This window comes from Zootoca vivipara, chromosome 11 (genome assembly GCF_963506605.1).
Source record: "Zootoca vivipara chromosome 11, rZooViv1.1, whole genome shotgun sequence".
Lineage (NCBI taxonomy): Eukaryota > Metazoa > Chordata > Lepidosauria > Squamata > Lacertidae > Zootoca > Zootoca vivipara.
This window is the reverse complement of record NC_083286.1, coordinates 20876401-20900377: the sequence shown is the minus strand read 5'-3', so window position 1 is coordinate 20900377 and position 23977 is coordinate 20876401. Positions and strand designations below refer to the sequence as shown.

Sequence of the window (23977 nt, the reverse complement as noted above, 5' to 3'; positions counted from 1 at the left end):
GAATTTGGCCTATGCTCTCTGACCTTTAATTTAAGTTCTGTTTTGGTCTTTGTTCAAATTTAATTTGACACTCAGCTGTAAGCAGAGATTGTTTGCAAGAATCTCCTTCTCCCTGCTTCAAGGAGAATTCGGGAGAGATTATGTGCAATGTAGACATATCCAAAGTTCAGAATCGGGTATGTTTCTCTGCACAGTAAATTGAGGCGGAAGAATCTTCTGATGACTTCAATTAATAATAATAGTCATTTAGCACTTTTCCTGTTAGCTGGAAGCACTTCCCAAACATTACCTTAGTAAATCTATATCATCAAAAAAGTCTTAATTATAGCTCCACATATCAATTAGAGCTCCCTGTTTTTTAAAAAGAAATAGAGCTTTTGATCAAGTCCTGTCTTCTTGGCTCTACTTTAATTTTTGACTTTTTTTTAGTACTGGAAAAAAATGTATTAAAGTTGTAGGCAAAGGTTTTTTTGTAATTATCCAGTGGGATTCTTGCCTCTAGTCATATACAGGCTAATAAAATAAGATTAAAAATACCGTCCTGAATGTAACTAACAATGATTGAAAATGTTCTTTGTTCATAGGTTACATTTTTGTACTTAAGCAAAATGCTTGTTCTATTTTTTATAATTATTACAGGACAGCTTTAGACTGGGCTAAGCACTTCGGACAGACAGAAGTGGTTGATCTGTTGGAGTCTTATTGGTAATGTGTTTATTAACTCTGTAATCATAGAATCATAGAACTGTAAAGTTGGAAGTGACCACAATGGTCATCTAGTTCAATCCCCTGCAATGCAGGAATTTTTTGTCCAACGTAGGGCTTGAACCCACAATGCTGAGATTAAGAGTCCCATGTGCTACCGACTAAGCTATCCTATTGTGCTTGAGTACATGGCAGAGAACTGCCTGTACTTTCTAAAGCATGGATATGGAACTGGATCTGGCCAGCTGATTCAAAGGCCCTTGGGTTTGTGGGAAGACTCCTTCGTGGTTTTCAGATAATAGTGGAAGTAGATCAAGGAACCAACAGCTTCAGGAATTATATTTTTCTAACTCTTTTTCCATCTTCTGCAAGTTTTGCCAGTTTCTTGATGCTTGTATTTTAGTGCCTCACTAGAGTCGGGTAATCTTGATGAAAGTTCTTTGGTCCATGCAAATGCTAGTGAACTCAGTGCAGAAGACAGAGAACTCCTAAAGGCTTATCATCACAGCTTTGATGATGAAAAAGTAGATCTCGACCTGATCATGCACCTGCTATACAACATCTGTCACAGCTGTGATGCAGGTAAATGCAGATGTAGTGCTTATTTTCATTTTAACCATCTTTTACATGCACATGCTTTAGTCTGTGCTCTGGCACATAGACTACTATGCACATAAAACATTTGCTGGAAGCCTAAGGCTGCCATATTCCACTTGTGAGCTTGTTAGAAGTAGAGTACTGCAATAATTTTTTTTTGTCTGATCAGCAAGACTGCTCTTATCTTAAAAATGCATTTGACCGTGATTATGCCCCACTCCTTTCCCTAGATGGTTCTTATGAACAGGGCCCCTATGTATATGAATGAAGATGGGCAGATTTTGCTTCACACTAACATATGCTGCATGGTGGGCACAAGGCTAAAACTTGCTCTATGTCCCCTCCGCCCATATGTTGCCCATCCCTGTCTAGGCTTCGAATCATAGAATTGTAGAATTGGAAGGGACCATGAGAATAATCTAGTCCAGCCCCATGCAATGAGGGAATCTTTTGCCCAATGTGGGACTTGAACCCATGACCCTGAGATTAAGAGTCTTCTGCCCTACCACCTGAGCTCATAATGAAAGAACAGATGCTAAGCATAGCTTTCTCTTATTCTATTTCCTTTCACTTTGGAACTTTGTCTTAAAGGAGCGGTTTTAATTTTCCTTCCTGGATATGATGAGATTGTTGGCTTGAGAGACCGCATCCTTTTTGATGACAAGAGGTTTGCTGATAATGCTCACAGGTAAAAAAAAATCCTGTAACTCTTATTTTGGTATGTTGGTTTTACTCATAGAAGACTGCATTTCATTCGATTCATACTTCTTTGCTATTAGGTTCCAAGTTTTTATGCTGCATTCAAATATGCAGACATCAGATCAGAAGAAGGTTCTAAAGACCTCTCCCCCAGGCATCCGCAAAATAGCAAGTATCAAATTACTTTTTAACTGTTTCTATCAATCCACATTCTTTTCACATCAACTGTTGTTACAGCGTAATGTGTTGTTTCAGATTCTTTCTACAAATATTGCCGAAACCAGCATCACAGTTAATGATGTTGTCTTTGTGATTGACTCTGGAAAAATGAAGGAGGTATGCCATTTGCCTGTTTATCTATTTTTTAAAGATACTGCTTAATATAATAGTCTCTAAGTGGTTTATATAAAATGAAGTTTAGCAGTTGCTAAAAATGAGGTGAAAATAAAACACAACTTCTTCTTCTTCTTCTTCTTCTTCTTCTTCTTCTTCTTCTTCTTCTTCTTCTTCTTCTTCTTCTTCTTCTTCTTCCAACAACAACAACTGTATGTTGCAAAAAAGCCCCCTCAAATTTATCTTAGACTCATGTTTAATTTCAGTTTACCATAAACTAAAAGTGTGCTGTATTGTAAACAAAACATTTAAAGAAGGATTTTAGTACAATATGTAAAATATTGTTACACGCCACCCCAATCTCCAACTAGTGTGAGATTCCAGGGATCTTGGCTTTCACCCAGGGTTCATGTTTTCCTCAGAAATAAGGCACAGTAGAGACTGCAGTGTCTTTATGACTAATGTGTTTTTACACACAGAGAGAGACACACACAGACACACACGCAACCTGAGTCTGCAGTGGAGGGATTTCCAGCATTCAGATCTCAAGAGGATGTTCTGCTGCTGGAAGGGTGGGACTTGATTTTTGTCAGTTTCCCGGCAGCTCTCTGTGCCCCTGAAAAGCTGCTTTGGGGATCTTTCAACAACATGGAAGGTGGAATCGGGGAAATTCACCTCCTCCCTTCTCTCCAGCAGGAGCCTCAAATGCAGGCATCCCCAAACTGCGGCCCTCCAGATGTTTTGGCCTACAACTCCCATGATCCCTAGCTAACAGGACCAGTGGTTGGGGAAGATGGGAATTGTAGTCCAAAACATCTGGAGGGCCGAAGTTTGGGGATGCCTGCTCAAATGAATCTCAGTGCCTTCTATAAATGGAAAGAGAACTTCTGTTCTTGGAAGGGCAAGCCTGGATCCAGGCCAATGTATGCCAAAATAACTTCACAAAACTATTGTTAATTTAGATTATTTTATCATTCAAGTATTCATTTCACCTTGCTATTCTAAATCTACATTCTAATAAAAGTGTTTTCTTGAAATTTTAGAAGTCTTTTGATGCATTGAACTGTGTGACCATGCTGAAGATGGTATGGATTTCTAAAGCTAGTGCCGTTCAGAGAAAGGGCAGGTAATGAATATTTTCTTCTAAGATCAGATTACACACAGAACATTCTTACTTTTTCAAAAAGAAAAAAAAATTCTTAGAATTACTGGTATAAGATTCCTTGAAACAGGTTAATTTTGATTTTTAAAAAAGCTTAAATGTTAGTACCTTTATTTTTATTTTTCAACAAAATCTTTCTTAGACTATTTCTGGAAAGAATATCTTTTTGGAGACATCTGGTTGTGCTTTTCACACTATTCACTTTGGATCACACACCAGTCCTGTGTTAAAAATTTATATTATAGTATTCTTATGTAGTGCATGTTACATTTCCAATTAATTTGAGCCTTTGAGACAAAAGTTATAATGAATGACACTTCTGAAAGAGCTTATTTATGAAATGTACTTTCTACTTTCAACATATCTTTTTCCTGCTTTGATTTTAAAAATTCTACTCTTCTATGTATTGACTTACCTTAAATAATATTTACTGTTTTTAAGGGCAGGACGTTGTCGACCTGGAATTTGTTTCCGACTTTTTAGTAGACTCAGATTTCAAAATATGCTGGAATTTCAGACCCCAGAACTACTAAGAATGCCTCTACAGGTTAGTGATCTTTCTTGTTTTGCTAAGTTCAAAGAGGTCTTCATAGCACAATTCAACATTCAAGCTAAACCATGACTTTTGCTAACCATAGTTGACCCCAAACCATGGTTTAGGCTATTGTTTGTTTCCTTTTATTTTCTGTCCTCCCACCAGTTTACTTGGAGCTGCAGCCTCTGGAGACTGAGAAATGGTTCAGGCTTCATGGTATTGGAAACTATTGACCTTTGCTTCCCAGCTGGTTGGGAAGAATGTGCAAGAATTCTTTTTTATTCATGTCATGCTAAGCTATGCTTTAGCATGATGTGTGAACATGACCAGTATGCAGAAGGTTGCTGTTTGAAGCACTTACCACAGGACACCTCAATTTTAAAAGAATCTAAAATAACCCATTGTATTTCTACATAATACTTGTGGAAGTCTGATCAGTATTACTTCACACCATACCAAAAAGCAGTCTTGCATAATGCTGCAGTGTTGTGTCAGGTGGTTGCTGGTTTTGTCCGGTGTTGCTGGTTTTGTTTGCCTATTTGCATTGCTTTGCAGGAACAACGTTGTATGAGTTAGAATGTCACAAGCAAACATTTTTCTTTAGCTCCTTTTTATATATCAAGGCTTAAGTAGAAATGAGCAATTGACTGCACCTTAAGGTGCAATCGTAGGCAGGATTCCTTGATCCCACTGAATTTGGTGGTACTTGCTTTTCAGTAGAGCAATCATATAGGCTTAAGATAAAAATCTGCTTTTACTGCAGACTTGCTATACTGAAAGTGTGAATATCCTTAGTTTCTTTATTTTTGTTTCAGCTTTACCACATGTTTTGGATCGGGGTGATTAAAGCTGAATATTCGATTTTGTGTATTTTAGTTCACACATTTTCAAATGTCAGACTGGCATAAGAGTTTGTTAAGTACTACGTAGCAATCAGTTTTTCTCCTATGCATTTCCTGAGCTAATACTTGGGAAAAAATAAGTAACTACTTAATCCTGTAAACCTATACCCACTTTACTTATAGAAATCCCTTTGGAATCCATGGCATTTCTGAACAGACATGTATAGGGTTGCACTACAAGCACATTGTTTAATATATCTATGCTTAATCAAGTATTCTATGTATATGTTTCAATCTACGTTTGGTAAAAGGTAAAGGTAAAGGGGCCCCTGCTTGGCCCCAATTAATTTAATAATTTTCTGCTTAGTGATATTGTTACGTATGCTTTTTATTTAGATGTTTTGCTTATGCTGGTCTGTGACTGTAATGAAGTAAATTCATTCAATATAAGGACATTATATTGTGTATGCTGGTTTTTCTGAAACGTGTCTTAATTTCTAGGAGCTTTGTTTGCATACAAAATTGCTAGCTCCCATCAACTGTCCAATTGCTGACTTCTTGATGAAAGCTCCAGAACCACCTCCGGCTTTAATCATAAGAAATGCTGTACAGATGCTTAAGGTGAGTAAATTAAATAAAGCTACTCTTGTCCCTGTATTTTTTTAGTTATTACCAGCTTTTATAATGATTCCTAAAACACTAAATTTTTGCATAACTACTGAAATTACTAGCTCTGAAAAAATTCCGTAAGCACCTTTCCCAATTTCACCAGTGCCCGTTTTAATACTTCTCATCTAAAGTTTGCCCTGGAAATATCTGAACAAAAGTGGCTTTGGTTAGGTCATAGGGAATGCCATATGAGAAAACATGAGTCTGTGTTTGAATTATTGGTGTGAAACAATTAACTTGCATTTTCAAATGAAGCCACGACAAGAGAAATAGTTACCTGCTTTTGAATTGTGCATTTCTTTGTATGCTTATTTTGTTTGCTCTTTTAAAAATAGACAATAGATGCTATGGATACCTGGGAGGATCTGACAGAACTTGGCTATCATCTGGCTGACTTACCAGTAGAACCTCATCTTGGCAAAATGGTGCTGTGCGCCGTTGTTTTGAAGTGCCTGGATCCTATTCTGACAATAGCATGTACCCTTGCATATCGCGACCCATTCGTGTTACCTACACAGGCCTCTCAAAAGCGTGCAGCCATGCTGTGTAGAAAGAGATTTACTGCAGGAACATTTAGTGACCATATGGCTCTTCTCCGGGCTTTTCAGGTATTGCGAGTCTACAAAAAACCCAAAACACTTTGTGTTTTGTGATCTTTGTGATCTTTGTGAAATGTGTCAGAAAGCAAGGAGGCGATAAGCTAGATTAACACATCTTGAAATGCTACCTAGTGCAGTCTAGTAAACTAATGTTAAAGTAAAGGTAACCGCAGGGCAATTACCAAGCCTTTGTGCACCTTTTTTTTAGCTATGGCTCCTACTTCTTGTCTCCCTCCCTTGCTGCTTGCCACCTGCCTCTTGTTCTCCTTTTACACTGCTGCTAGCTGGAAAAACAGTGCTATGTTGATTGTACACAGTGTATTTTCTTCCTTTTGTCTTTGCTTTATAAGACCGCTATTGCTCTAAACTGAGTCTGGGCTGCTTGGAGATATGCAAACCCAGTTTTTGTATTGCGGTAGCATTGTTTTAACAATCAGAAAAGATAAGTGTAATTTCCATTGAGCCATGGCTTTAATCACCTGGTTCATCTCCATTTTTCCATGAATCTCTTGTTTTTAAGTTTCATTATTGTACACAGATAATGTTGGAAGCTATGCTTTGGGAAAAGCATGTCCCCATCCCCTCCTTGCAGTAAGGTGGATTGCTCTAATATTATGATTAAGTAAGGATTAATTGAAGTTACTTTTATCCATGATGCTATGGAGAAATGTTAATAGCATACTACCCATATTTCCTCATCTGCCTATTGATGCAGGGGGGGGGGGTAATGGACTTGCACTTGGATTCTTCTTTGCAGAGTGGTATAGCTGTTCCTAGCAATGTTCTGGTAGTTGAACAATGTAGAGAGAAGCCTTCAAGAATTGGGTATTCCCCAAATGTGTTCCGTTTCTTTCTCACTGGCTCAGAGCACTTGGGGCTTATACAGTGGTACGACGCCAATCTATTCCGGGGAGCCGGTTGCTCCCCAAGTCCGTCGCTCGACGAAGTCATGCTTCTGCGCGTGCGCGAAGCGCCGATAGAGCGCTTCTGCGCACGTGCATGCTGCGCAGATCGCTTCTGCACATCCGCGCGTGCAGAACCCGGATGTAAATATTTCCGGGTCCGCGGCGGTCGCTCTCTGAGTTTGTCGTAAACGGAGGCGGTCGCAAACCAAGGTTCCACTGTACTATGTCAGGCTTATGCTATGACTGTTGAGAAAAGAGCTCATTCCCCACCTCTCCTGCGGTCAGATGAGATTGCAGGGACAGCAAGAGATTTTGACAGGTGGGCAGGGCAATCTGCCTGTGAATCGTGTGATATCATAGCAACACCATAAATGAATTTTTGTTATTCTAGAAATCAAGGCTTTCTATACTAATGATCTGAACATCTTGAAATGTGTGTTTGTAAGGGGTTGCATTCTAAATGGTCACTGAAGAAACATTAACTACTCTGAAAGTTCTTTTAAATCAACTTGTTTTGTAGGCATGGCAAAAGGCGCGAAGCGATGGCTGGGAACGAGCTTTTTGTGAGAAGAATTTCCTTTCTCAGGCAACAATGGAGATTATCATAGGAATGAGAACACAGCTGCTTGGGCAACTCAGAGCATCAGGTAATAGATATATATATCTGTATATTTATCAACCTGAAATATGCCCCACAAAGTCTTCAAGCTTTCTTCCTGGATTTCACTGTACTATTGATTCCTATGTATGTGATCAGGGATACAGTTGCTATCTTTTGAGGTTTATTTTGGAGCAGTTATCCTACAACCAAAACTTTGGTTTACTTACACTGAAAGCATTTTTCACTTGTTACCACACTTTGAGGTATTATGCTGTTGCAGTGGATTGTAAATATGCCCCAGTTATGTATATTTGTGGTTACACTAGTAATATTTGCTGTGTAGATTGTGTAGTGAATACTTATTGTTCTGTTATACTAACAAAAGTGCACCTATGCCTATATGTTGACTAGAGGGAGAACTGGTCCTATCCCGCTTTGAGCTTGCGTCAAGCCGCCGTGTTAAAATGAGATTTGCAGTTAAGAAGTAGTGGCTGAGTTCACTTTTTTCATCTTCTCTCCTAATTCCTTTTCCTCTTCCAGCATGTCTTTTAGACTGTAGATGGGAACATCCTTGCTAATGATTATTGTAAACCTCTCTGGGAGTGTTTTCCAGCTGGAGAGCAGGGTAAAAATAAATAAGCCTGATAACGCATCAAATCCAAGAGCTAGTTTTAATTCAAAATGAGCTAATATTTTTGAGTTTGGCTCAGGAGCACAGAAAACCATTCAAATGAGGTCTTTTAAGGGGAATTGTCAGGGGGCAGAGGAACCAACCCCCATGGCAGGTTGCCAGGAACGGATAAGACAAGAAAAAGTCCTTACCATCTGCTTTTTATTCAATATTTACAGAGAGAGGCTTGGAACACAGCCTCTTGGAATAATGGCATTGTCCCAAGTGACTCTCCATCCCCTTTTCCTCCCACTTCCTCATTCATCACCTTGTTTCGTATGGGTGGCGCTGAGGGACCTTTGCTTCTGAGCCCTTTTCTCTCCTACTTTCAAGGCTCGCCAGGTTCTGGGAAGGGGCGGGTCTGGAATGCTTTCTAAAGACACTGGGTCTGTCAGCTGTCGCCCCCCTGGTGTTTCTTTTTCCTCCTCTTCCATTATTTCCCAGCTTTCCTCCTCATTTGCCTCTGAGCTGTGACCTCCTTCAACCCCCTGTAGTAATTCTGAACTGTCTTCTTCTCTGGAAGGGTCAGGCTGGGGAGGCAGTCTCCACCATTCCTCCTATGCCCAGTCCCTGACAGGAATGATGTTTCCGTAAGTTTCAGCAGGAAAGATTTTGTCCTGAGTTAAATGAGAAAATACTGTGTTTGCGTGTTGTTTGTTCTAGTGCAAAAAAACTTTTATTCTCCCATTCTGCAACCAAGACAAGATCCTTTGCAACCGAATGCCCGAATTACACTGCTCAGAATGGTATACCATTAATGACAGAGTGGGAGCTAAAAAGGCTATCCCTGACATGCGTCTCTGAAGTTAATAATGCTTTCTTAATTAGCAGGACATACATTTCTTTCTTTTTTCTTTCTAGGTTTTGTAAGAGCCAGAGGTGGTGGCGACATAAGAGATGTTAACACCAACTCTGAGAACTGGGCTGTGGTGAAAGGTGCCTTAGTAGCTGGAATGTACCCCAACATAGTTCACGTTGACAGAGAGAACATTGTTTTGACTGGGCCAAAAGAAAAAAAAGTTAGATTTCATCCTACCTCAGTTCTTAGCCAGCCCCAGTATAAAAAGGTAAGAAGATTAAAATATTAGTGTGGGAGATCTGGGAACCTCAGTTGTTCAATGAGCTTTGAATGCTTTGTTTATTTAGAAACATATTTTAAATAATAACAACCCATGACAGAGACCAGTTGCTATTCTTAATGAGGAAGCAGAGGACTAGTAAAATAGGGCGGCAGAAGCCCTTGCTTAGCTTCTTTGCTAAACTTATTTTAGCACCAAATGGTATTACCTGATCTTATTTCAGGACGTCTGTGTTGTAAAGGCTTTGTACAGTATTCCTCATGTGGACTGTGCATCCCACCTCATGCAGCAGGATTTTACCCTTTCTTCAGGCTACCTGACCATGTACTTTTGTTCTGCATAGCTTTTTGTGTCTTTTATATGGAGCTCCCATAGTCTCCCATACAGCAATGAGGAGGTTCACAATGGTTTAGATTCAGCAATGCTGCAGCATTGGGTACTCCCTGCCCGTTTTCTTCAGAGGGCTGGGGAAAGTTTGCTTGCAAACAGATGTTTTAAATTGTCCCTTTTTATTGAATCGAAAGAAGCAATTCTGTTCCTTCTGTGTTACTGCCTAACAGATTCCCCCAGCAAATGGTCAAGTGGCAGCTATTCAGGCACTTCCCACGGACTGGCTCATATACGATGAAATGACAAGAGCCCACCGCATAGCCAATATCAGGTGCTGCTCAACTGTGACGCCAGTCACTGTGGCCCTCTTCTGTGGATCAGCTAGGTTGCCAAGTAATGCTTTGCAGGAGCCTTCCTCCTTCAGAGGTATAGTTCTAGAATAAGAAACATGGTTTTAATATGCATGTGTGGGTACATCTAATCCACTTGTTGACTTGTGTTAGGAGTTGTTAAGAGCTGTTTGTTTCCTGCGCTAAAGTAAAATAAACATACTTTTTATAATGGGGTGGGGAATGAAAAATTGGCACTTTAATAGGGAAAAATAGGCATTTTCCCCTATTAAATTCAAACAAATTGTTGGGTTCTGTTCATTATTTTGAAGTCTGAAAGCAGCTTCATACATTACGTTTTCTTGCAGGGAAAGCACCTCACTGTTGGGAAGAAAGTGTAGATTGTCTTACCTTTAGCAGCACTTTCAAACAGTTCATTTTCTTAATGTTTTATTAAAATAAATACAAATGAGGTTACTGTCATATAAGCTAACCTGTTAAGTAAATGAGATAAAAGCAAAATGCAGCTGTTTATTGCAAATAAAACTAAGCAGAGTACAAAAACAGAAAGAAAGTAATGAGTTGGAGTCCTGGAAAGCTTGGGTAACTGTAAGATTTTAAATGTCATGACTGTCACCACCTCAAGATTTGCCCAAGGGACTGCATTTCAGAGAGTGAGGGCTGTCATTGGGTAGGCCCACTTCTGTATTGCTAGGTTTCCTGTTCTCAAGTTATTTAGAGCTTTAAATGCCAACAACAAAACCTTGAACTTGGTTCAGTAGCTAATAGGGAGTGAGTGCAGATCTTACAACACTGGTGTAACATGTCAATCTGGGTGCCCCACTAAGTCACCTAGCAGCTGCATTTTGCATTAGCTGCAGCTTCTGAACCAGGCACCAAGGTAGGAAGATAGCAGATTAATCTTGATGCATATTAAGAATGCATATCTCTTAATTGTTGTTGGTTTAAGTACGGAGTACAGTAAATGTTAATGTATGGGATCTGCCTTTCTCTAATATAGTGGATGGTGTTCCTAATGACAGCAGTGATAGTGAGATGGAAGACAGAACTACTGCTAACTTGGCTGCCTTGAAACTGGATGAATGGCTTCATTTCAAATTAGACCCAGAGGTGCGTACTTCATGGTTCATCTGAAAAAAATTGAAAGGAAAAAGCTCAGTCTTGAGAATTGCTTTCAGCATTTTGACCTCAAAATGACTTAAAATTAGGATTCCAGGCTCAAAAACTGACCACTGAATGAAACAGAACTCTTTGCTCTCTTGTTTTCAATATTGGCACCACCCAGCATCCTAATCACTTTTTATAAATCTATGATGTGACCACATTAAAATATATGTTCTAGATACTGCATCTAAACAAACAAAGGCCCCACTGTTGTACAGTAGGAAATGGTGCACAAAAAGGGGAGTCAAAATAATTTAAACAAGGGATTGGAACCATTTCCATATGAGAAAAGGTTAAAATGTTTGGAGGACTTAGTTGGGAGAGATCAGCAGGGAATTTGGGCTGGGTGTTCACCAATACAGTATGTGGATAATACCTAGTTGGATGGTTGGGGTGCAAATAAAATTAATAATGATAATAATAAAAATAATTATTATTCTAAATAAACAGCAAGGGGACCTTAGTGTGTTTTTATAACATCATACATGATGTGAAGAAAGTAGTTGGAAGTATTTTCCCCTCTCTCCCAGTTAAATTAAATCAATTGGCTTTAGATTCAGAGAATGCATAATTAACATGGTATTTGCTATCCTAAAATGTGGTGATGGCCACTGACTTAGATGACTTTAGAAGGTGGTTAGATTGATCTTCTATAAGTGGCCGTTATAGAGGCTACTATCTCTAATGGCTAAATGGAAGCTCCAGGTCTGATGAATGTTTGGAGGTTGGGATGATACACATAATATTATGCAGTATGCCTGGGTGGAGAGAGCAGATGTTTCAACCATTTATTGAGGTTGATTTAGATTGAACTTCCCCTTCCTTAGCCATTCATGTACTTTCACCTATGTAAACGGTGCTGCAAGAAAGCCATGCAGGGGCAGTTTAATTCTGGGCCTAACCCAGTTCTTCCTCTATCACTATAAGAATAATCATCCCAGTTGAGAAACTTGAAGTTCTTTGCCGAAGGGCATGGTTACAGTTATAAGAGAGGAATGAAGTATTAATTAAAATACATTTTTTTTAAAAAAATCTTCCAAATATTTTGGAACAAAAGGATGTTTTCAGGAATCATGTTGCTGACATCAAACTTCCTCAAAGTATTGGAGTTATCAAAACTATTTAATACACTTATAGTCAATAAAGGGTCACCAAGCATTCTTGGAAGGGTCTCCAAGACATATATATATTAAATTATAAACTATATTTATTACAGGCTGCTAGCCTACTCCTGCAATTGAGGCAGAAATGGCATAGTTTATTTTTACGGCGCATGAGAGCTCCTTCAAAGCCCTGGTCTCAAGTTGATGAGGCAACCATACGAGCAATCATTGCTGTTTTAAGCACGGAAGAACAGTCTGCAGGTCTACAACAGCCTTCGGGAATTGGGCAAAGACCAAGACCCATGTCATCTGAAGAACTTCCTGTAGCGTCTTCATGGAGATCAAACACTAGCCGAAAAAGCTCAGCAGAAGCAGAATTCGCAGATGATGCTTTTAATGCTGAAAGGTCAGTATCTAGTGGATAGTACTGTCCACAGTACTGTCCTCTGTGCCTGCCGTAAATAGGAAGCACATCGTGTGCAAAGGGTTTAACCCCGTGAGGAGTTGTAGTTCCCCCCCCCCACCAGCACATAAGGTCTCCTCTCTGTGTCCACTTATTGCTTGTCCTTCAGCAGTTGCAAACCCACAGTTGGGTCACCTCAAACTAATGCATTGTATTTCTTGATGTAGGGAGAGTTTCTTTCTGTTCTTGACTGGTGTTTACGCTCCTGACCTAGTCTGACAGTGCATTCCCATAGAAAGTCATACTGTGGTAGTGAGTCTTTTGCAAACAGAAGTGAAATCTGAGGTTCTATGCCTGCCTAAATCTTCCTTGCATTTTGGGTGACTTGTTGCTTCCACTGACCAAAATATCTGAAGCTTTACTAAAATGCATTAGGACAAAATAGGGATAGCTGAACCAAAGCCTATTTGAGTCCCCCTCCTCTGAACTTTTCAAGAGTGCCTCTCCTGCCTGATCCAGTAAAGCCACTGAGGAGGACGGCAGACTTACAAACACACACCTTTATATGTAAAGATACTTCATTGAATCCCAGTTTTCTATTATGGGGGCATGCACATACTCCCCCCCTCTCTCACACACACATATATATGTGCACATACATACATGAGTTTTTTTAAACTTTAGAATATACTGCTAAAAAATAAGAATTGTCATGTGTAACAGACACAAGTATGCTAGTGTTCAAGATTAACATAATTTCAGCATCATAAAAAAGGTAATCTGATAATACTGGAACATATTCAGGATGATTTTTAATAATTTTGAAATTAGTTTTCACACAACATTGATTGCTAACAGTAGTTAAAAAAATAAACACAGTGTTACCAAAAAAAGCTTATTGTTCAACAATTTTCATTTCTCTGCAATATTTAAAAACAAACAGCAAGAACCACAAATACATAGGAAAGCAAAGGAATATTTATGAAGGACTTGAGCATAATATGAACTTAGTCTTTAACATGTTTGTAAAATGTCTCTAAAACAACTTGAAAATATATAGCCGTTTTCTCTTTCAGAAATCCCCCCAAAGCAACTTTAAGCTATGATATAAACAAAGAACAGAACAATACAATATTAAGGTAACGTTCCGATTTTTAAAGCTTTTAAAAAGCACACTTCAAAGAGTACAAGGCAATTTTACAAGAAAAAATAAATAGAATAGATTGCTTACTAAGGAAATATAAAAATAGTGAATTGCACTGTCCCTTCTCCAGAAAGTTTAAATTAATTGCTCATATGAACTACAGGGGTAGGAAATAACAAGGCATTGGTGCTGTTTGACTCTAGCAGCCATTACACCAGTCTGCCTTCTCATACCTAGTTCCACAGTGATAAATCTCAATGGTAAGTGGCAAACGGCTGCTGTGCATTCTGCTGCTGCTGCTGCTGCTGCTGAATAACTTGTCTGAAAACCTGTTATCTTTGCTTCCCTGACTCTGTTTGTCCCCATGCTACTTTTTGGTGAATATTGGGTTGCTAGAATATACAGAAAAACTTTCCGCCTGTGGACCAGAGTTTGTAACCCCATAAGTGTGAGCAGCTGGCATCTTCAGGAAACCTCTTAGAGCAGGGGAGGCTAACCTGTGGCTCTTCAAGATGCTGTTAGATTCCAACTCTCATCAACCCCAGGCCAACATGGACAATGGTCAGGGATCATGGGAATTGTGGTCCCAACATCTGGAGGGCCACAGTTTCCTATCCATTCCCTAGAATTGCTTGATCCTCATTAAACATGGTTTTCTGCTTTCAACTTAACAGAGTTCTAATGAAGTCTGCATCTCCAGCATTTCACCAACCCCTGAAATACAAAGAGAGAAGTGTTTTGCATTCCAAACGAAGTACAGATGATAGGTCAGACCAGTCGTCTGTGAAATCTACAGACAGCAGCAGTTACCCCAGCCCCTGTGCCAGTCCTTCTCCGCCATCATCTGGGAAGGTACAGTAGCTGTTCTTCATCCTGTTTTAAATTTTTGGAAGCTGCTGACTGCTTGCTGAAATAATAAAATCAGATATAGTACTCTGGAGCTGTCAACATTTTGCAAATATCGCTGGTTTGATTTCCTTTTCTGGAGTACATGGTTTAAGCTCTTTCAGATAAATTTGCATGGCTTATTTCTTTGCCACCTTGAACCAGGAGTACCCTATCAGAGGTTTTTGTGTCTATATGTAGAACAGAAACACAAATACCTTGAGAGTCATTGAAGAAAATTAAGGGATCAGTAGATCTTAGGCTAAATCAAGAGCCGCAGAAATGTTTAAAAACATAGAGTTTTAAAAGAGCTGACTGCTTTTGTATAATCCTGTTCTCTCCTAAATTCAGTTTTGGTTGACTATGGTGCTTGATTCATTCTCCTAAGAGCCAGAAAACCAGCTCTGCTTAGATGCCAGAGCTGACTTCATTTGGTAAAATATGACCTGTACATTTATCCTACAAGATTTTTGGGATTCAACAAGAACTGGTCCTAAATGTACAGGCTGCTTCTAAAGACCTATTGACAGCAGATGGCAGAAGGGGCAGAGCTGCTTGGCTGCCCCTAAACTGTAGTTGTGCTAGAGATCCCAATAAAATTCAACTTGATGTATTGCAACTTTGCATTACTACCTTAATTTGCAACGTTTCGTATTTGCATTTCTTTGACATCAAAGATACCAACTATTGAACTACTTTCCACAAGAATGGTATGGTAATACCTTTAAATACCTTTAAATATATATTTAAATATTATCTTTAAAGGTAATACCTTTTTTAAAGTGACTTGGTTTTCATATAATAATAATAAACCTTTATTGTCACTACACCACCTGTGTGCAGTGAAATTAAACGACCCCCCCCCCATACACTCACTCTTGTTCGCACTCTGTGTGCTTGTCGGAAGTCAATTGCACCACTCTTTTTTTCCCTTTCAGCAGCCCAACAGCCCACGGATAAAAACTGTTCTTTAACCTGTTGGTTCTTTAACCTGTTGGTGCAGCTAACTATACTTCTGTATCTCCTGCCCGAAGGTAGGAGATTAAAGAGGTGCTGGCCCGGGTGTGATTCGTCCCTGAGAATTTTCCTCGCTGTCCTGAGGCAGCGGTCTCTGCAATGTCATCTAGCGAACTCAGGAGACAGCCCATGATATCATGTGCTGTATTCACCACCCTCTGTAGGGACTTCCTGTCTGTGGCTGTGAAATCAGCGTAACACACTGTAATACAGTATGGAAGGACACTTTCTATTGTGGACCGGTAGAAGGAGATCATCAATTTTTGTTTGACATTGTTCTTACGCAAGACCGTGAGGAAATGGAATCTCTGTTGGGCCTTCCTAACCACCTGGGTTTTATTGATTTTCCAAGTTCCAAGGTCTTCACTAAGGTAAACTCCCAGGAATTTAAAGGAAGAGACTCTCTCCACTCAGCCCCCCTGATATACAATGGGCTAGTTCCCCTCTCTTCCTCCGAAATTCCAACACCATCTGCTTTGTATTACTGATATTTAGGTGCAAGTTGTTCTCTAGGCACCATGTCGAGACTTTTTGAACCTCCTCCCTATACGCTGATTCATCTCCACCTGTAATTAGACCCATTATGGTGGTATCATCTGCAAACTTAATAATTACAGTGGATGGATTGGATGAAATACAGTCATATTTATACAACGAGTACGGGTAGGGACTCAGCATGCATCCCTGTGGGGTGCCAGTGCTGAGCTTCAGAGAGGTAGATGTAACAGGCCCAATCCTCACTATTTGTGTGCGATCCCTCAGAAAGTCTTTAATCCAATCACAGGTGGTAGAAGAAAGGTCCAGGTCCATCAGCTTTTTAATAAGAATGTCCAGAAGGATAGTATTAAAAGCCGAGCTATAATCAATAAACAGCATTCTGACATAATTCCCCAGTCTCCCCAGATGATTCGCTGCAAGGTGATAAGTTGTGGCTATGGCATCATCTGTTGACCTATTTCTCCTATAAGCGAACTGATGTTCATCAAAATCTGTCCTAAGGTGTTGAAGAACCAATCTCTCAAAGCATTTCATCACTACAGTTGTTAATGCAATGGGTCTGTAGTCATTCAGGCAGTTAATTGCTGTTTTCTTTGGGACTGGGACAATGGTGGCTGCTTTCAAACATGATGGTACACAAGCAGTCTGCAGGGAGATGTTAAAAATCCTTATCAGGACCCCTGCTAATTGATCAGCGCAGTTTTTTACCACTATCCCTAGCACCCCATCTGGTCCAGCAGCTTTACTGGGATTCACCGCCCGCAATGCAGCTTTCACTTGATGGTCATATAGAATAAGTGGCTGAGAATTTATAGGCTGGCAGGCAGAAGCCGTGATACTTGATCTTTCTACCTCGTAGCGGGCAAAGAAGATGTTCAGCTCCTCCACTAACATATCATCAGCCTTAACCATTTCCCTTGTATTGCCCTTGTAGTTGGTTAGGTTTGTGTTGTTATCGGCTAGGCAATATAATGCTAAGACAGAACATGGCTTAGTGCAAATGCATGAACATGCAGATTCCTGCAGCAAAGATTGCAGCTGCAAGGCTCCTCTTCCAGTCATGCTTCTGCCATGGTACTCGGGGCTGAACCTTAGTGTTACCTTCAGATCTGTGGTCATGATTTATCTCTTTCCAGACAAACCACAAGTTGTACCATGGTTCTTGGTTTACCACTTAAGGCTTCACTGTTGGATTTGAATGTAATACTCAGCCAAAACATAGCTTATCCCCAGGTAGTGCAGTTGTGGTCTGACTTAGTGTTAATTGCTGGGACATAGTTGGTTGAGTGTGTCCAAACATTACAAAAGGAATCTATTTTTGCAGGGCTCCAAGTCTCCTTCTCCAAGACCAAATATGCCAGTTCGATACTTCATTATGAAAAGCAGCAACCTGAGAAACCTTGAGATTTCACAGCAGAAGGGGATTTGGTCTACAACCCCAAGTAATGAGCGAAAACTGAACCGAGCCTTTTGGGAGAGCAGTGTTGTTTACTTAGTATTTTCTGTTCAGGGTTCGGGACACTTTCAGGTGAGAAATTGATACACTGAAGTTGATGAGTATGTTGCAAAATTGTTACCAGACTATAACAACACCTGCTATATTCACAACATTTACCTCACTATAATTTGTCCTTTTCCTTCCTCCAGTGACGTAATATAGGCAGCTTGTGTGTAGAGTTAATTTCTTAATTTTTCAAGAACCCAAGTTGTGATCTGACAAAGGACTGGCATTTTAATAAGGCTCTGAAACCTACTAGAAACAGGCAACCTCACATGAAAAATGGGGTTAAAATCTACCCTGGGAGTGACATTTATACAGAACTAGATCCACAATGTTATCCTCCTAACTTATTTTCATCTTCATGGTAGTAAACTGTAAAACATGGTAGTAAACAGTATCCTCAAACATTTACATTTTCTTTCTTGTAAACAAAAAGCACCTGCGGTAACTAAGCACCCGAAGAAAATCAGCTGACTCTTACAAATGAATCTTTACTCAGATAAGCAGCAAAGTGGCCTCCTTCTGCAGCACTACATGTGGCTTTATTGGGGGATATTTTATCCACACCAAAGCGATTGAATTTGGCTTGAGATAGAAAAACAACTTCTAAAACCCTCTTTCTGTTTTATGAATTAATGTATTGAGATTAAAAAAAAAGAATGCTGTGGGATTTTTCAAGCAAAAACAGGTCAGAGAAGCATATTAAAATATTCTTCTCCTGACACAACACACATGGTTTTATTTTGGATATCCTGCTCCCCCAAGAAATATTAGAAGTCAGCTTGGGCTAAAAAGACACCCCATAAACCTATCAGGTTTTTTTTCTACTAAGCGAGAATAGATGTTACCCAACTAAGCCATACTTGGAATAAACCTACTGAGATTGATGGACTTCAGTTAATTTATTTCAATGGCCCTACTCTGATTTGGATGCCACCTGATGTGTTTAATACAGAGTAAAAACTGGTTTTATTTAGATTCTAACGTTTTAAATGTGTTGTAGGGCTTTGCTCGAATGTCTTCAGAGATTGGACGTGAGAAGAGTCAGGATTGGGGTTCTACTGGCTTAGGAGGAGTATTCAAGGTGGAGTGGATCCGGAAAGAAAGTCTTCCTTTTCAGTTTGCTCATCATTTGCTCAACCCTTGGAACGACAACAAGAAAGTACAAATAAGTCGGGATGGCCAGGTATGTTGATTTTACAGCCCCGATTACAGGGATGTGCTCAAGGCTGGATTACTTGACTCTCTCTGTCTTCATTGTCAAGAATGTCTTGACATAGTTCATTTTTAAAACCAGTAATGGCCAGTTTTATCCCACTATTTGAAATAACATCAAGATGTAAGAAATTTCCCTGTAGAGTGAAGGACATAACATCGGCTTTGTAATTGAAGCAGCCTCTACTGAGGCTAGTTGGCATTTTCATGTATTGGTCTCCTTTTTATAACCTTGCCTTATAACACCATCACTTTCCCCCCTTCCCTGGTGTAGGAACTGGAACCTCAGGTTGGTGAACAGTTGCTACAGCTCTGGGACCGTATTCCTTTAGGAGAGAGAAACGCTGCTGATTGAAAATACGACGGGCAACTTTTGAGGTATACTCTCCAGATGAGAATGTGAATGAATTTGAAGGTTTTCTAACCCTGTTGGTGAAGCTTAGAGAAAGTAGTAGCTGTTCTCAAGTGGTTATTGATGTAATATTGGATAGATCCACACGTCACTAGATTTTAAGGCTAGGAGAGGGGGAAGTAGAGCTAAAATACTGCATCAGGGTGACAGCTGTGGAGGGAGGATGCAGAGTGGGAGGTCAATAGAGCAGGCAAGTGAAGCAGAAGATTGCAAGGCCAGTGTAGTAATTTCCTGTGTTTTAAAATGCTCTTCCAGAACAAGCTTGATGTACAGAGTGGTCACTTGAGAAAATTGCATTGTCATTTGCCAAAATTAAGCAGAAGTTTTTGTTTGACTAATCAAGACTTAAAACTTTGTCATTCTCCTCCACAGTTCCACCTCCGGTGAAATAGATAATGTGCTAAGATCACCAATGCACCTAAAGAAGGAAATGCCAGATGGAAATGGGCTGCAGGCATTCAGCAGCACTCCTCTAGCACAGACTAGATTTGATGCTGTGTTCTGGTTTGAAGGAAACCACATGGACTGCTCTTATTTTCATTGAGAAGTTTGTTCTTTTTCAATCACTTTGAAGTTTCAAATGTTAAGACACCCAAACTCCAAATGGTGGGTCACCAAAGCAGACCGAATCTGCTGTTGAAATTTTAACAGTGTTGTAATTTAAAGCAGTAGGTCTGGGAACAATGAGTAATATTCATCTTGATAGAATCCTGTTCCGACAAGGCTCAAGGGAAAATAAATGGAGGTACAGATTCGAAGTCGAAAGGGTTGTGAACACCTCCTGCTACTGGACTAAAACATTGAGTGGACATATCAGTGAAAAGAGCCTCCTCCCCTCAGATTAAATCCAATTTAAATGATGAGTGCCTTTTGTCAGAAAGCTGGCTTTGGGGTGTTTTAATTTTGACCTTATTCTGTGTCCATTATGCACTTGCAGAAATAGGCATGGATTTCCTAATTCTTTGCTTGTAGCGGGTACATCAGGAACAGCCTCTTCAGTTTTGAAGGAAAGGGCACTTTAAGGAACCATTTTGTTTTGATTATCCTTCCTCTTTAAACAATCACCAGCAACTTTTTTCTCCTTCCCAAAATTGCCTACAAGTTCCTTGTAGTGCTCCCTTTTGATTTTCTTTCTCACTTGCCATATTTCTTTTGACTTGATTTGTCTAAATAGCTCCCTCCTACATTGTGGAAATATATAAGCTGTTGTACTTTGCTTGTACAACCCACTCAGTCTCTTTCCTGTAGTTTTGGTTTTTTTAAAAGCACGATGGCCAAATCAGCTTTTCTGCAGAGCATTTGAACAGGGATGGTTTTAAGTTTAATTACTGAGCAGTCTTCTAAGTTAAGAATGTTACAAAGGCAATTCTTTGCCACAAACCACTAATAAAAGGATAAAACTACAGTGGATTAGCTTTTTCGTGAATTTGGGATTTGAATTTCTTGGCTTTTGCATTTTATTGTTAAGGGTTTTTTACATTTTCATGTATAGATTATTTGTGATCTTTGAGCATGTGTAATTGAGTTCCTCTGTACATCTCATCGCATTTTCTTGTTAACTTTTATTAACTAATGCCAGTCATTTACCAGTTTACCAGTTTTAAGTTGGAAATAAGATGTATTTAGAATAAAGCCATTTTGATTTTAACTGATTGGTGTTTTGGAGCAATTTATACAGCAGAGAGTAACCTTTTATCAAAGCGCTATATCTACCAAGAACTAGTTCTTCACCTCTGATTGTTAAATTTCATTCATTGTCAGGTTGTATATAGCAACACTATTTAGTCTGTTCTAGTTCTTCTGCAGGTACCATTGATACACAAACTTCAGTAACCTTAATATAGCTTAACAAGGAAATTAGGAAGAAGGCTGTCTTACATGTTTCTTCTAAATGTCTTCAAGATCAGGATTCAGGTGCAGCTGTTCTTGGGTACAAAGGAAATGTGATCAGTTACATGCTTTTTTGCTAATAGGCTGGATATTTCTAAAGCACAAAATAATAATAAGTTAACGTATATGAAAATATAGTGTCAGCATGGTTGGGTTGTATGTACATTCCTCCCCTAAATAAAGTTTACATGCACACAAGTTTATTAATCCTGTTAGTGGATTTCATCTACTTCTAAAAAGCTGGATAATATTTTTCATAGTACGATTTAATTCTGCGTAAGCTTAAAGGGTCCCCCTTCCCTAGTCACTGCTACAGGGTTAAGCAGTCACTACATTCTGGACTGATGAGTTCACTGTTCATTTGCCTTTCCTTATCTAGCTTGCCCTTTAATCCAAAAGAAAGATGAGTAGCCAGCAAAGAATCTGGTTCCTATGATGTCTGCTCTGCTTTGGAACCGAGGTGTGTGCTCATAAATAAAGTGGCTATTGTGGTGGAAACTAGGGGAGCATGATAGGTAAAGACAAAGCTGTTTCCAAGTGTTTGGAAATCAAGATATTTCTTCCTGAGTGTACATATCAGGTTTCTATATGTCCTTTTACTGTCCATATGTATTTTTATGGGTTGGCCTGTCTAAATCTCAAAATCCAAAAGTTCCCGATTCCTTTCATAGCCAGCCATCTTTCTCTGCATGCAAAACGGGGCACAACAAAGATTGATAAAATATGAATGTATCAATGAAGCACTCTCTTCTCTAGCTCCATATAAAGAGCAAACAGTTTAATAATAACAAATGCATAGTTGAAAAGCACTCAGGCTTAGGTAGTGGAGCTAGCAGAGCTCTCCAGGGACAATGAAAGCAGCAGAAGCACCATCTGTTTTGAAGAGCTGTGGCAGGAGGTAAGAGGCAAGACCTGAGTCCCAGGGATTACAAACGGGAAATTCAGTGAAAAATACCTGATCTAGGTGGTATGTGGCAGTTAACAGACTATCCTTCTTTGCTCATTTAATAACATTGCCTTGTCAACAGCCTTCTTTTCTTTTCTTTTCTTTATATTTATTAAATTTGTATACCGTCCTTCATCCATAGATCTTAGGGCAACTCACAACATAAAAAATGCAATATAAAAAACACAAAATATATAATAAAAATAAGAACAAAAACAAACCCTTCCCTCAGCACATTTAAAAGAGTATTGGATGTTAATCAGCCAAAGGTCTGGTTGAAGAGGAACGTTTTTGCCTACAATGCATCTGGCCTATTATAATTCTTGGACACGGGACTGAGATTTTGGGCAGCTTCAACTGCCGGGGAGCCTCCCTCCTTTACGTGCATGGAACTTTTTTCTCAAAATCAGTTTTTGCTCTTTCTGATTTGAAAACTAAAAAACCCTTCTCCAAAAGCACTTTTCAAGCTGTGATACTTCCATGGCTGGCCCAAGCCCTTGAGACTTTTTATATAGGAAAGCATGTTTGCTTTTTTGTTCCTGCAAGCCATTCTGGAAATGCCCCTAGTTTTAATGCTGGGTGGCAACTTCTCTTGGAAGTAATTGAAGCCCTCCCCCTTTTTTCTGACCCTGTTTATGAGGAGAAATGAAAAAAAACAAATAACTTCTGTAATGCGGAATACAAAAACCCTTCTTATGGCACTATTGCACATTTGCAAAGCCCTTTTTGCTTTTCAATCCATTAAACGCATTCACTCACCACAACAGCACTGGCAGCCAGTCTTGGTATTTATTTGTGTTTTTTTAAAATATATATATATATTTATTGAAAATTTTTAGACACACACACACATACAAAAATACAAAACCCAAAAAAACAGAAAAAACAAAAAAATACAAAATACAGAAATGTCAAAGACTAAAATTCTATCTTAAATCTTTACCCTTTAGACTCCCCCTACTTCCCCCACCTAGGGTCCCTATTACAATATTATTTAGGCAGTATTCATTATAATTTTGCTTATCTTAAATATTCCGCCAATCCTTTATTCTTATTTTCATCTCTTCTTACAAATATTAATACAATCACCATTAATCTAATATTTCATACCAAATATTTCTAATTCCCATTATTCATTCTATAAATCTTTTCCCCTCTGCCTATAATTTTTTTATTAACAACAAATCATCATTCTAATATTAACTCTTGTATCGGTATTTATTTGTTTTTTTGAGTGATTCGGTTGTCTGCTCTTCTCTAACTTTGCATTCTTTGGAAGGTTCTAGAATATAACGACACATTTCTAAAGCAGAAGCATTCACTCCATCTTGGGATGCCAATATTTGGGAATATATGACACTCCAGTCAATCTGCTTAATTTGGGGGTGAGAGGATCTGTATGATTGGTTAGTTATACAGAAGTTGAATGAAATAGGATCATTGGGGTCTCTCTGTCTTTTAGTGGTGGCTTTCCTTGTACTTTGTTCAGTCAGCGTGGAGACAGCTTTATGTATATTTGTACAAAAGCAAGACCCATGAAGTTAAATAGGATTAACTCCCAGCAAAGCGTGTTTAGGATTGCGGTCTTTGACCCTGGAAAACTACTGCTGACAAAGCTAAAGGACAGAATGTATTCCACAGTAAAGCTACAAATCTGACTTGCCTCTCTCTCTCTCTCTCTCTCTCTCTCTCTCTCTCTCTCTCTCTCTCTCTCTCTCTCTCT

General features: G+C 39.2%; 1 protein-coding gene across 2 annotated transcripts in view; it reads left to right on the top strand.

Annotated features, from left to right (window-relative positions):
• Positions 1-21066, top strand: part of YTHDC2 (YTH N6-methyladenosine RNA binding protein C2) — a 34156-nt gene extending 13090 nt beyond the window's left edge. The window contains exons 12-31 of one of the 2 annotated variants that reach the window (XM_035099960.2): positions 640-705; positions 1109-1287; positions 1894-1990; positions 2082-2169; positions 2257-2337; positions 3378-3460; positions 3938-4043; positions 5375-5494; positions 5878-6150; positions 7567-7693; positions 9179-9384; positions 9957-10152; positions 11077-11186; positions 12457-12749; positions 13823-13885; positions 14565-14742; positions 17615-17818; positions 18795-18977; positions 19281-19384; positions 19791-21066. In XM_035099960.2, coding sequence (XP_034955851.1) covers positions 640-705; positions 1109-1287; positions 1894-1990; positions 2082-2169; positions 2257-2337; positions 3378-3460; positions 3938-4043; positions 5375-5494; positions 5878-6150; positions 7567-7693; positions 9179-9384; positions 9957-10152; positions 11077-11186; positions 12457-12749; positions 13823-13885; positions 14565-14742; positions 17615-17818; positions 18795-18977; positions 19281-19361 — 2734 coding nt within the window. In that variant the 3' untranslated portion in view covers positions 19362-19384; positions 19791-21066. The remainder of the gene's footprint in view (positions 1-639; positions 706-1108; positions 1288-1893; positions 1991-2081; positions 2170-2256; positions 2338-3377; positions 3461-3937; positions 4044-5374; positions 5495-5877; positions 6151-7566; positions 7694-9178; positions 9385-9956; positions 10153-11076; positions 11187-12456; positions 12750-13822; positions 13886-14564; positions 14743-17614; positions 17819-18794; positions 18978-19280; positions 19385-19790) is intronic. The other variant, XM_035099961.2, reaches the window with a different exon arrangement.
• Positions 21067-23977: the final 2911 nt, after the last annotated feature.